The sequence below is a fragment of the Glossina fuscipes genome, unplaced genomic scaffold (genome assembly GCF_014805625.2).
Source record: "Glossina fuscipes isolate IAEA_lab_2018 unplaced genomic scaffold, Yale_Gfus_2 27, whole genome shotgun sequence".
Lineage (NCBI taxonomy): Eukaryota > Metazoa > Arthropoda > Insecta > Diptera > Glossinidae > Glossina > Glossina fuscipes.
The window spans coordinates 4,189,800-4,204,326 of NW_023998422.1; the positions used below are offsets into that span (position 1 = coordinate 4,189,800).

The following is a 14,527-nucleotide window of genomic DNA, read 5'->3' on the forward strand; positions in this document are numbered from 1 at the left end:
GAGAGCCAAGTTGATAGAGGAGGGAAAGGGGAGATAGGGGGAGAAGGAAGTAGTATTTGCGTTACGGTTACACACATGTGCGTCGTGACATTTTTAAAGACCCTTGTAATAGATCGTTGACTTCATTTTACCATAGGTGCGGATCTAAACACTCGAACAGTAGCTGATTATGGTGTATTGTATTGCAAATGTATCGCAAGCGCATTTAATTGGCTTTAGGAGCCTTTCAGACAATTTGCTTTCTACGACAACTAAAACAATGCTACTGATGGGCAGTCACACAAGTAATTATCAGAGCATTGAAATATACTTGCAATAGTTATACAACTACAAATGTAAATAGCATGACTTACAATAGTATTTCAGTTAATATGTAAACGAATTAATACAAAAATATAATAACTTTATGTAATCAGCAGCTTAGAAGAAAAAACAGTAATGATTGCGAATTGTATTTTTAAAAATTCTTCTTCTTCTTCTTCTTCGAAAAATACGGATGATTACACGGTTACATAAGGTTTCTTAACTTTATGTTAGGCAATGGGGTGGAATATCGTTTAAGAAGAGAGAAAGTCGTAAATACAATGTTTCTTTGAGAATTTTGGATACGTTTTTATTGAAGAAGACTTTTTTCGCGCCGGTAGCCTTATTAATGCAAAGTGAAAGAAATACATTTCTACTGCAGGTGGTAAGCATCTTTTGGCTAACGTTCTCTAGGACTTTAGCAAACCGTCGCAATAATGCCGTAAAGCTTCCTAATTTCGTTCCAATATTAAATAAATTATTTCCTAAAGTATTTTATTAGGATTACATTTTGTCTCGATCTACTTAAGTCCTTTTTCGCCCATTCAGTTAATCCTGTCAACGTGAGCTCCATGGGTTTTTCCGCCTCGCTGTCTCCGCAAATCGAAAGTCTCATTCAATTTAAAGCGAACAGGACTGTTTTAGTTATTAAACCGATTTTTCTCTGTTTGCTTTTGTGTAGAGAAAATATCTAGTTAAGAGACTGACAGATATTTAATGAAGGAACTAATCTTATCCTTATTCCTTTCTATGGCGTTAGTACAGTGATCATATTCGGCTATTTGCCCATTTGTCTTTGGTTAAATCGGTCCATCCGTCTTCTCGTCGATGCTTCTGTCTGCATTTTACAAACTTGAAACATTCGTAGACCTGTCTTAAGGCGAAGGTAGCCCTTTTGCTTAATATGTAGGTTGTCTTTACAGAGCAAACATCTGACTGACAGATAGACTGACAGACCGACATACAGACTGATTGGCTGACTGACTGACTGACTTGCAAACAGGCAGGCAGACTAAATGACTGTCTGACTGACTGAATAAATGACAGCCCGACAGACAGTTTGAGAGACAGACTGCCAGACCGACAGACAGGCTGACAGACAGACAGAATGAATGACTGTCTGACTGACTTGCAGACAGACTGACTGACTGACAGACAGACAGACTGACTGATTGACTGACTGACTTGCAAACAGACAGGCAGACTGACTTACTGACTGAGTGACTTGCAGGTGGACAGACAGACTGAATGACTAACTGACTGGCTGACTTGCAGACAGACTGATCACTTTTAATCTCACCACTTTTTTCATAACGAATCATACTACGTTGTGGTGTGAGTCACTTGCGAAAATTCAGAAAGTAAACAAAATGTCAACTTATCCAGACAACTTGGATATAGGCATAAAATATCGTTCATACGATATCGAAAGGCTGGCTTTATTTTTTGAGGCAAGTTATGTATAAACTTTGGTTCAGCTTATAGCCCGTAAAGATGCTGCGCTTAGTGTTTTAAAGCAGTATGCATAGTACGTCAACGGTCCACCATTAAATATCCTCCAATCCTCCTTCCTTTAATACCGTTATGGCCTATATTCGAAAGCCTTTATATGGCAAGTGATGAAAACAAACATCGGCAAACATCGGCAAACATCAGACGGACAGATGGACAAACAAGGGCAGATAGCAGGTATAACAAAAAAGATTGGTATGGATCTCAAGTCTTTTTGCATGTTCTATACATCCGCACAAACTTAACGTATCCCTGTATCACAACTGGTGTAGGCGATAAACATAATTTCGCTCTTTTGCAATGCACTTGAGTGACTGAGAACTCGATAGAACGAAATGTGGTGAATATTTGTGTTTAATATTTCAATTAACTGTAAAGCGCTACTAAAGCACATAACCACGAGAACCATAAAAACAATTTATGCCATTAATGTGGTAATTTGTATTGCCGCTTTGAAGTGTATAAGTAATTCAAAATGAAAATTAATTCATTCCGTACATTGGCCTTGACTGTAGACATCAAATGTAATGATATCCTTATGTAGGAAATTGATGAAAGGTTCAGTTAAACGGAGTAGAGATCCGCGTAAAAATACTTTTTTTTTTTATTAGATTTTAATGAGATTTATTTAAATATTTAAATAAAATTATAATGAAAGGAAGCAAAGTAAATAATTTTCTAATGAAAGTTGCATTAAAAAAAAAAAAAAAAAAAACATATGATAAGGAAGAAAGAGGAGGAAATTAAGAAAATTTGCTTTTCAATGACATAGAGTAAAAGCTTACTGGCTTGAAATAAAAAATTATTGTAAATATTTGAAATTAATAAACTGGTCCCCACATTAAGTTTTTATGGTTATTTTGTTTTGCTAAAATTTTGTATATAAAAAAATGAAAACTACTTTTTTTCTCTTCTCTTCTCTTTTCTTCTTCTTTTTTTTTCATTAAATTTATAAAAAAATACACAATAACTTGTTATTATATTTTTTTCTTTGCTTTTGCTTTTTTTTTTATTATTATTATTATTATTATTAAAAGTTAATTAAATAAGCTAATGAGTACATATACGAGTGAGTATAAGTAAATTTTTTTTTCTTTTTCTTTATTTCAGAAATGAACAGGAAAACTGTTCTCATAAGTTTGTATTTGATTTTTCTTTTATTTATTTATTTATTTTTTTCATTTTAATTATTATAAATTTTTAGTTAAATACATACAAAATGTAACTATAATCCATTAAATGTTTAGACTATACATTTAAAACTTGTATCTCTTTCTCTCTTCCTCTATCTTTTCCTCTCTCTCATGCGTTCGGTTACACGTTGTCGTTCGCTTGCTCGCAGTTTCTTTCGTTCCCTCTGGTTACCCATCTCTCACTCTCTCTCGCGCTCTCACTCTGTTGTTACTTTTCACTTTATTATCATATTCTTTTCTTGCATTGTTTTACTTGCTTTCCGTCCAATCAGTGCATTAATAGGACTCGAATCAGATTTCTTTAATCAGATATATCTATACATCCGTCATACAATCCATGCATCATTCAATCTCTGTGGGTGTGTGGGTGTGTGTGTGTGTATGTTGTCTATTACTGCCAGTTTATTGTAAACTGCAATCGTCCGATGCATTATTAATTTGTTGTTTTGTTTTACGAGATGCTCGTCGTATCAAGGATCTATTGAATATTTAATTATAATTTTTTCATTTAAAAAGAATTAATTAATAGTTTAATGAGTTCTTATACATATTTTTAATTTAATTTTCACTATGCATTTTTTTAACACTAGTTTTACCAGATCTGTGCAGGAATCAAAAGCGAACATTAACTTAATTTCAAGATGGATTTAAAATGATTTATTAGACAATTTCGCGGTTGTATATACGCAAAAGTCCTTGCTTTCGAATTTTTCAAGCCATTTATTATTTATGTAACTTACAGAGCTTAACAGGGCTAATTGCTTTCTGTCAAGGTCGGGTCTCGTTTTGTTTCCATACCGTAGGTTAAGGATAGGCTAAGTACACTAAGTAGGTTAATACGCGACGAGACAGAGACAGAGATCATTTCGAATGATCCGCTTGCAACGCTGCTGATTCGAGAAAAGATAGTGTGAACGTCCGATTTCCGTTTCGTCTTTTTTCTGCCTTCGACTTTCGAGTCAGCAGACATGCTCACCTATGTCCATATATAAGATCGGTTATCCTTAGGCAGCGTAGCTAAATACAATGTAATTACCGTCAGCATGTACGTGCGAGTATAGCGTTTTAATAGCGAATAAGTGCTCAAATTATAATCATCATCAGGACTTAGTTAGGAAAATACATCTAATCCGGGTTAATTTGGACGAATGAACTGTAGTCGTGATGCATACATTTTTGTGTAGGCCCCCTAGTATACTCACTGAGTGTTACCCCAACGTAGGGAGTTAGACAATAAATTAAAATTACTTCTGCCTTTGTTAGGCACATTTTACGTCCTTACGGTATCTGCCTATCAATTCACATGTCCACCTTACTCAAGAAACAATTCTTCGCAATTCTTGAGCTTCAAACATTGGCGAATTTTTTTTTTAAGATTAATTTTGAATTAACTGTATGGTGAGTACCTACATGTCGAAAGGATCTCTCATTAAGAGCGATGCTTTTTACATTTGCAAATTCCAGTTTCTAGGCATGAACATATTCAGTGCAATTTGCAGTTTCATCATGCTTAGACTGCCGGTTCCAGCTAGGTTAGAAAATGCTGGTAAAGTGGCAGCTCATCGCTTGTTCACAAGAGAATCGTGTCATTATCGTATTCCATCTTTTCAGGCCGCCGAGATGGCGGTTTTTGGGGCCACATCTAAGATCAGGTCTACAGACCCATGTGGAGGCGGACATTCGTCAAACGATGGCGGACATTTAAACGATATTTTCTTCAGAAGACACACACACACACACACTACAATATCTAATTCCTAAAATAAGGCATAAATTACTTTCGCATAATGTTTTATCTGTTGATTTTGAAGCTCTCTAATGCGCTAGCAGATCTCTCTACAGGGTACTTACGCTGTTTTATAATCGCTTCCGAAAAGAAATACGTTAGTGTAGCTTCATTGAGTCAACTTTTGGGGGGGTATGAAGCTAAAAGCGTTTCCGAATCCGTGAATGCTTCTATCAAGAAAATAAATTTTGAGATGAAGCTGTTGGCGTCGGTTAAGAATTCATTTCTTACGATTCTCAATCGCCAATATTTTTAGGAAATCTAACGTATTCCTATTCTTAATTCAAATAAAAGTATACGTTGATCGCGGAGATTCTTTCATTGAACTTCCCTCATGTGAATGGCGCGAGTGTAGCCATTTTTTTAATATTTTTCTAAAATAACTTCTTTTCCTAGTTCTTGAAATCATCTTTAAAATTCTCCTTAACTGTTATTATTCCGTCAAATTTCGTCCGTCCCTAAGTAAATGTGAAAGAACCCTTTCTTATGAAGTTCCTACAATGATTTTACCGCTTAATAACCTCTTCTGCTACAAGCAAAAGTAACGAATTCACACTGTATTGTTGTTCACTCTCTTTTTCACTTTTACTTTCTCTTTTACCTTGAACGTGGTTTTAGTTTGCTGTCACTGGTAGCGGCTGGATCAACAGCTTCGGCAAGGCTGGATTTTTTATCACTCGACATAGATGGACCGGCATTACGAATTTTATCTGAAATAGAAAATAATGTGAAATCTTTATAAGCCTGTAGAAAACAAACAAAAAATTGATGTTCGCAAAGCTGCCTGCCATAGATTGTAGAGATTGGCCGCTCGTTGCCTTGCATTTGTTTCTTTTTTTTTGTCTATCTGTCCGTCTGTCCAACTGTGTGGTATCTGTGGCGAGGATTTTCTCGTTCGCAAAAATGAATATGTCGCCTGCAAATTTGCAAAGGAATTTGAAAGCCACTTCAACTGGTCAAAGGTCACGCCTGTAACTCCCACATGTCTATGCAACAGAACTGAGAATACTTTTGCTGGTTATTCATTAGGTACTACACATACGCCATATAAAATTTTAGTTTTACTCTAAAAATAGAAAAAATCGGGCACGCCCATCGAATGTTATAGAACACGAAAATTTAGTTTTTGTCCTTTTTCTTGCTCTTTTTCCTTTTCTTCATGCACTCAAAACTCACAAATTGCGTTCTTACACGCGCAATGGGAAGATAATATTTGGTAGGCGTGGCGAATTGTTTGCACTTATGTAGAATATATGTGAAAATTTTTATTATATCTCAAGGTGTAGATTATTAATCGTGAACAAGGAGCCCAGAAAGCAGAGGCGTTCTCACCTTGTGTTGCACTGCAACATTGTCTTTCGCCCATTTCCCAATAACCAACTGCTTGCAAGAGCTTTCAAAGTCTCTGTCAACTTAGCACCTAATATTAGTTTGGGGAAAAAGAAATCCATTATTTTTATATGAACTTCAGGAGTTTATTTAACATGCTTCGGGATTGTCGGATTTGGGTCAAATATGCACCGTTTTGTTGTATGATTTGTCGCCATTTTAAAGGTAACTTCAAAATGCCTTTCTCATAGAAGTCCTGGTCTCTATTTGCAAAAAACTCTAGTGGTCGATTTTCATAATCCTCCCTAGATTCCAATTTTGGATTTTCCAATCAGTGCAGCCATCTACCGAAAAAATAATGGATTTCTTTTTCCCCAAACTAATATCTTCATGTTTCTGAAGTTGCGGTATAAAGTTAGGAAAATGCTTTTCAAGTGATCGTAAGGATTTAGTTAAAGATGGGGGCGATCAAAATAAACGTGCGGACAAATGTGTTTAAATCAATTCAGAATTCGATGTCGGAGATTTCGGAGAGGTCTGTGAAGCTTCTTTCTGGGTGTTACAAGCTCTTTCAGAAAGTGCATATGTCGCCATATTCCGGTGGTGAGTAAATTAAAAACGGAGATCATTAGGCGAAAAATGTATTCATTTATGTATACTGTGTAATTTTAAGGTTTTATTTAATAATACTTTTATTTATTTGTGATAAACTTTGCACTTTGTTGTCGTATGAACTTGTTTGTAAGCAAATATTCATACATGAGAGCACATATATATGTAATCATATGTATAAAATATACGTAAATGTAAATGTAAATAACCGAGTCCCTGTGTACATGCATATGGAAGTTGCACATAAACTGTAATCAATGTTAGTTAACTTGTTTAAAGTTGCTCTTAATACCTTAAGCTACACATAATTCTGTCGTAATAGTCAAGTGAGGTTACCAGTATAAACTCGTAGTATAATATAATAAATACAGAAGGGTTATTATATGTGTGTATGTGTGCTATGAGTATGCATATATTCTTCCCTTCTTTATGCTTAACGTTTATTTTACTATGTATCCATACCGTTCGCCATAAGTTTTATACATCACGTTGAAAATGATTACAATTTTTTAGTTAATTTTTTTTTTTTATTCTGTCTAACCGTTTGCGGTAAATAATGAACCATGTCTTGACAATGTGTAAGCAACATAGTAGTATAATGGTGTTTATGTGTTGTTTGAGAATAAAAAACAAATAGAATGCTTAAGTAGATATAAGAAGGGTAAAGGATAATAAAATATTAGAATTAAGTATGTAAGCAGGGAAATTGGGTTAAATTGTTTGATATGTTGAGGCTTTTCACTTACTACGCATCATTCAATGGCGTTTACTGCGATAAGGCCGGCATAAAAGCTATAAAATGTATGAAAAGTATCTACAACGTTTTAATATTTTTGAAATTTTCCCCATTCTTCTATGCTGCAAGACAAACGAATACATTGTGTCGCTGCCTGTTAAAGGCTGAACTTATTTAAACGGTGGGGGATGATTTAAAAGGACTAAAAACTGATTTGAAATAAGTGCAAAAATTTATATTTTACTGCTTTGTAAATGTTCAGCACAATAAAGTTCTCTTACCTTTAATTTTGATATAATTGCTACGAGGGCAGAGGAACTCTCAACCAACTACACCGTATATTTATATCAAATGTTTATTTATGAAAATTTAATGAATATTTTAATTTTTTCAAAAGTTTTCTTTGTCTTTTTTTTTGTATGCGACCAGCCAGTCAGGGAATGCTGCCTATACGTGCAAGCACGGTGACGTGGGATTGTCGGGAGAGAAGGATGGAAGGATAGAATAATATTTGTGCTTGTTTGATTGAAACGTGGAAACATTAGGCACGGCGGGAATGACACCCGCTGCTAGATTCTTTCAAAGGCGCGCACAGTGTGGTTAAAGAATATTGCAATTCCAGAGCGAGGGGATGGGAACGCTGAGAAAGCCTCCTAAACTCGTTGAAACATTTAATTGGGGGACAATTTTTTTTTTTCTCTCCGTAGAATACTTGCCATGGATGTACCTACAGTCCACATTGCATTAATGCTCAAGGGTTCGGGTACGCTGATGAACACATGACTGACACATGAAGTAGAGTATATTTGTGTCAATTTAAACGAAGTTTAATTTATGTTTTGAGAATGCTCTAAGTACACAGGTAAAAAATCTATTCCAATTAATGTTTTTCGTGGCTCGTTTGCCTATGCAAGCTATCAGTTGTCTTTCGCCTATGCACACGCGGCGTAATACATTAATAATTTAAACCCAGTTTTAAATTAGTTGTTGTCTCTTTCCCACTCATACACATACAAGGGCTAGCTATAGTAGTTGCTTTAACTTGCTTGCATAGGTATCGTTGTTCATTCGGTTTTCAACCACCAAAAAGTTCGGTCGTTTCAGCAAGCAAAACATAATCGTCCCTTATAGTTGCATATTAAGTCAATTAAAAATTCACGCAATCTTCAAATTCGTTATTTATTCTCGTTTTTGGTTTTGCAATTGTAATTCTCAATTCGCTTTGTTATTAATAGCAAAAAATAGTGGAGCAAAAGGGTTTGCTTCAAACACAAACAGAAGTGATATAGTGTCAAAAAAAATCTCCGGCTTCGATGGACGTTTCTTCGACGAGATTCCGGTAATGAAGGGGCTAACTATTGATTTGGTCCAAACGAACTTTGAAACTGAGTACTATGTGACACCGCACGCACATATTGATGGGTGAAAGAAATAGAATATGATTAGGCTACGAAAGATGAAAGCTTGTTTTTTCTCGTAGATCAGCCACTTCTCAATAATAATTGTCTTAAATAATATTAAATAAATTTCTTTGAATAAAATTTAAAATGCGTTTAAAAACACCAATACTATTAAGCAAATAATTGATTTATATGAAAGTTTTTATATCCGTTTTCTTTCTTATTTTAGCGACGTGGTTTTCTTTCATCGTACACGTATATAATGACGTTTGATGAGTGAATTATTAATGGAGTCGAGTGATTATTTTTTTAGAAAAATGTTGCTTACAAATGCTGATGACAGCAATCTTTTGTTTATATATACTTTGCACTATGCTACAGGGGAATAAATTAAAATTTTTATGTTGTTTAATAATCAATTAGAAAAACAAAATTTTTTAATTAAATGCTAAAGCCTATATAATAAATAACCTTTGGTAAAAAAAGGTGTTTCATTGAAAATTGAAAATCAATTTACAAAATTTCCTGTAAACTCTAAACATCCCGCTGTGCATACGTTCGCATTTCTTGTTACTACTGGCGAAGGATAATTTCAAGCAAGCATACATATATAAATTTTAAATTGATTGTAAAAGAAAATCAAAACAAAATCAAAAAAATAACATATCCATCCGAACTTGACATAATACTTTAGCAATTAACAAATTAATCATATTGCAGTCAACCGCTTTTACGAAGTGGATGGCAGATGAAGAGATCAGGTTCGTCCAGAAATTTATTTTCAGATCGGTTCTCTGCAAAGCATGTGATGCCCAGTTCTAAGTGCTGCAAAATTTTTGAAAATACCTCGACTGGGCATCATAGATACGAAAAAGCGCTTACATATTTTTTCCGCTATTCTGGTTTAGTTACGTCAGCTTACTTATCTTTCTAACTACGCTAGGTTTCGCATACAACTGTCCGCCTTCCCTGTCCACGCCTGCTTTTGCTTCGTTCTGTTACTCATCGTTGAAATTCTCATAGCTGTAATGGTTAGTTTGTTTTGTTAACTGTAAATTTTATTCTTAATGGGTAGAGAACGTTATGATGGCCATGCAATAGGTGTCTGGGGTTATTTTGTTTTTACTCTGTGCACCGCGTCAAAAAACAGAGACTAATTATTTCGCAATCTGTGGGGGAGCCAAGGAGCCTAAATGCCCTTGCCTGTCAGCAAGATCCTAACGTCAGCAATAGTCCCTAGTTGAAATAAAATGCGGGCTTACCCCGTCGTAATCGCTGACCGTTTATTTTGATAGAATGTAAATAATGATCTCTTACTCTGTAACTTATCTCAAGCCAAGTCAGACTTTTTCCAATCGAAGTAAATCCTTTCTGCATAGTTTAAGACCGCCTATCTAAATTAAACGTTCAAATCAAATGGTTCTATCATCACTAATCGATCTCTTTGAAATCCTGACCAGCTCCTTATTGTTCAGTTTTTGCCTTGCCGATATCTTTCTAATCCGCATACCCGCGTCCTACGTTTCATAAGGTCTTCCTAGCGGAAACAACGTCATTCTTGCATGTAGCGCCCCCTGGTTTTCTTAGCCCCTTATCGATGAACAAAATCCACTGTTAGTTTAAGTAGCTAAGTGGCTTACCAGCCCTTTCTTAGCTAGCTTAACGTCTTTCTAACCAAAACTTCACTTTTGGACTCTGTAGGCAGGACTTGAATTTTTATCGACTAATAGTTTCGGTTTTTTGTGTTTTGCTTTATATATTTATGAGACGTTTGCCGCTGATTGGTGCAATATTTCTTTAGTAAATAACCATTACATTAATCTATATTTATGGCAGTTACTTCCTGGATTATGACATCAACCTAAACAATCTGTGAATTTATCGAGTATTTGAGCGTATTTTTATTTTCACAATTAATTGAATTGGATAATAAAATGTAACAAATCACGTTTTTTTTTGAAAATAAAATAATACAATAACAAAATAATATGCTACTACAGTATGCAACTGCATGTAGTGGTAGTTGTAAGAATCAGATCAAAAAACGCATTTATTGAAGTGAAATTTCTTTCTTGCGAATTTTATTTTAATTTCTTTGGCCAGCGAAAGATTACACAAAAGCAACAAAAGTCATTTGTTTTTCATCCGAAACAGAAACGAGCACAACAATTGAATGTATATGTGTGTGTAAATATATATATATATATATATATATATATATATATTGCATACCATACCATTGCATGATTTTCTTTCGCTCAAATATGTCAACCGTGAAGTACGTGACGTTTCACTGCTTGTCGTATATATAGGTAACTTTGTATGAAAATCGCAAAAACCCCACAACAACGAGAATACAACAACAGGTAAAAAACTTGGTAACGGGTTTTATGATTTCCTTCAATTTTTTTTTCACGTCTTTTACGGTTTTTAAAGAATTTCGCTTTTAAATAAAATTAATGTTTTTCCACTTACTTTCGTATAAAGAGAGCTCGAAGAAAAAAAATAACCTCAAAGAGAAAGGATAAGAAAAAAAAAATTTAATTTAAGGGCGCAGATGAAAGAAATTTTAAGTACGGTATGAATTTAAAATAGAAAAAAAAAGTTATTATTTTACGGTAAAAGTTGTAAAGCAACTTTTAAAAGGTTAAAGATAAATTAAAAATAAAAAAATTAAACGACTCTTTAAAGAAAGGTGAACAAAATAAGGAAGGAAGTTATGTTCGTCCCAAATGTGAATTGTGAATTTTGCTAATACATACGGATTCCGAATCGTATCATTTGTATATTGAATTTTTAGATACTCTTATAAAATATATATTTTTTTTTAGTCCCTACACCGCCTATATATATATATATATTGAGCTTGTGCGGATGTATGCAACATCCCGAAGGACTTGAGATAGACCAATCTTTTATTACTCCAATCGATTCAGCATTATTTATCTGCTTGTCCGTCTGTCCCTCGGAAATTCTCGGATTCACACTACACATTTTTTGCGGTATTTCGATGGAATTCGATTGACTGACGTGTTTTGGCATAAGGACAAAAACTATTGAAAATGGTTTAGGTCGGAGTACATTTCGATCAAGTCTCATATAAGATCTTGTTTTAAAAGGTTAAGTTGGATAGCTGTATAAAACGAAGTGGTGTAGGGTAGTTAATGGCGGCGGGGCCGTGCCCCATTATGATGCTTTTAAGTCTTTTCATATAAATTTAGTTTTTAGATCAAGCTTAGTTACCAAATTTTTTTCCTTCAATGGGAGGCTTTTGGATTGTCTCCCGGCACGTTTGCGCTGAGTCCAATATTCAGATTGGTTTTTGTTATAGCGGATAAGTTAAGGCTACTGTGTACACGATCGGTTAACTTTATGACCTTCCCGATCGAGCACGATCACTACAGAAAATACGTGCGAACACTAAGTCAGTCCACCACTGAAATAGTTCTATATAAACTATTAGCAGTGCATGTCTTGGTAAGGGTTAACAACCTATACTATACAATATACTATATTATATCGCCGTTAAACATCAGACTTCGCTTTAACTTCAGACAAGTATTGTCGCGACAATTTCGAATTATTATCTCCAACGTGAAGCTGGAAGAGGAATTACTACGGCACGCGCAGTATAAGAATGAATTACTGGCAAGACCTCTAGGTCTTACAAACTCCAAATGGTTGCATCCTGGCCATAGGGCCTTGCTTGGGGCTCGTTCTTAACCTGCGGTGCTTGGAACCAAACTACGCTTTCAGGCCGCGACAAGATAACCACGAGCTGAAAAAATTAATATGCTGTCTGGGCTGAATAAACTTCAAATGTAAAGCATTTTCACTTAATGGGTTGAGAAGTATCTCAAACTAATTTGATGAGCGAAGTGTAGCGGCATTGATATATTTTACGAGTACGGTTCAGAATCTTAGGCATGAGCAGACAACAAATTTCACAAATCCATTCGCAACATCAGTTATTTGTTGTTGAAGGCCGCTTATGTTTCTAAAGAATAGAAATCTTTTCGATAGACAGATATATCCAAGTCTGCGTTACAAGGACTTTTGAAGACTTTCGTGCAGCTTTTCTAGGAAGACGTAGACAATCGGAGACTGGTTGACTTAAAGGATTGGAATCCTAGATAACCCGCATATCTGAAGCCTGGCTGGCGAACCTTTAACACCTGTATCATAAAACCTCATAAAAGAGTATATAAGCAGCGCAGCGGTCAGCTGTATGTAGAGCAATAATACCAGCCCAAACCATCACTGGGGAACGCTATCAGTAGCAGCTCATGAAATTGTGCCAACTATTAACGCGATACTGAAAACGATAAGGTATTGTAAGTTGACCTTTTCTCGCGAATTTGACATCGTAATGCAAAACCCGTTCAGGACTCGCTAGCCGCGCTGATCTGGAATATGTTGTATTCATTAGACATTCTTTTTTAATGGCGTTGGTTTTATTCATTGTTTGTCCGAGCGTGACATTCAGGCCTTATGCCAAAAAAAGAAAAAGGGGTCTTTCAGTAAATACGCTTATGTGACTAATTGTCTCTTTGGCAGCGGGCGCATATTCCCCAAAGTGAAAAAATGATAATTAGTATTCTAGTCTTTCACGGCATTTGTGTTTTCATTAACGTCTAATTTTAATAAAATGTTCTATAAAATGTTCTATAAAGCAAGAGAAGTAACGAACCCACAATTTTTTTATTTATAATAAATCAAAACTTAATAATTTGCAACTGAGTTGTGAAGTTGTATAGGATAGTCTTAGATGTTATTGCTTTAAGACCTTAGTCCCAGCATTTATTTTTCTGGTTAAATTAATTATAATAATAATATGACAAAATTAAATTTTTTTTAGATTGTTTCGATCGTTTAAGTATATATTTGTCGGTAGATTACGTCAATATTCCGAGTCGATCTGTGAGACTGAGTTAAGAATTTGAATGGCAGAGAGACGAACAGCAGACAGGGAGCCGATATGCCTATTCAAGCAATCCTGAATTGTAATTTTGTGGACTTTCGTAACGTATTGCGTGGTACATAGCTTGTTGCGAATAAAATGACAAAATTAGTATACCCGAGCCGTTCGTTTATGGATTTGAAATATATTCTTTGTTATTCTCAAGTTAAATAGGATAACATGTCCTCATATGTCATTTATATGCGATTGCTTTTGGGTATCCCTGGAGTTAAGATTCTTGTATACTATATATAAATGGCAAATACAAAAACATTTATAAAATACACAGAAACTCATATACACTTATATGTATACATTTTATGCATTTATTCAATAAAGTCATGCTTTTTTTTATTTCCTTCGTACAAGCGAAATGACTAAGGAAGTGAATTAAAAGCCGGAGGAAGTAAAGTATTATTGTAAACGCGCGTTTGTCGTTTGTGTGCGCCTATGAGATATGTATTAAACATGCATGTAAGTATAAGTGATTTATTATTTGACTAAGATTGCTCATACGCCCAGATAATTGATATCAAACATTCAACTTAGTTAATAAATTATACGCCTTGAAGATATGTTATTGTTAATCGGAGTTATTGCTTCACTTCACATTTTTAGCTAAATTAATGAAATAAATCTGGTGAGATTTAATGGACGAACCTTTTATTTAGCCTCGCTTATAAAATATATATTAAA

The 14,527-nt window shown here is 34.7% G+C and overlaps 1 protein-coding gene across 1 annotated transcript in view; it reads right to left on the reverse strand.

Annotated features, from left to right (window-relative positions):
* Positions 1-2,876: 2,876 nt before the first annotated feature.
* Positions 2,877-14,527, reverse strand: part of LOC119635629 (GTP-binding protein Di-Ras2) — a 45,667-nt gene continuing 34,016 nt past the window's right edge. The window contains exons 5-6 of the mRNA XM_038030517.1: positions 5,396-5,504; positions 2,877-3,486 (exon numbers count right to left, since the gene is read on the reverse strand). Of these exons, the coding sequence (XP_037886445.1) occupies positions 3,411-3,486; positions 5,396-5,504 (185 nt within the window). The 3' untranslated portion in view covers positions 2,877-3,410. The remainder of the gene's footprint in view (positions 3,487-5,395; positions 5,505-14,527) is intronic.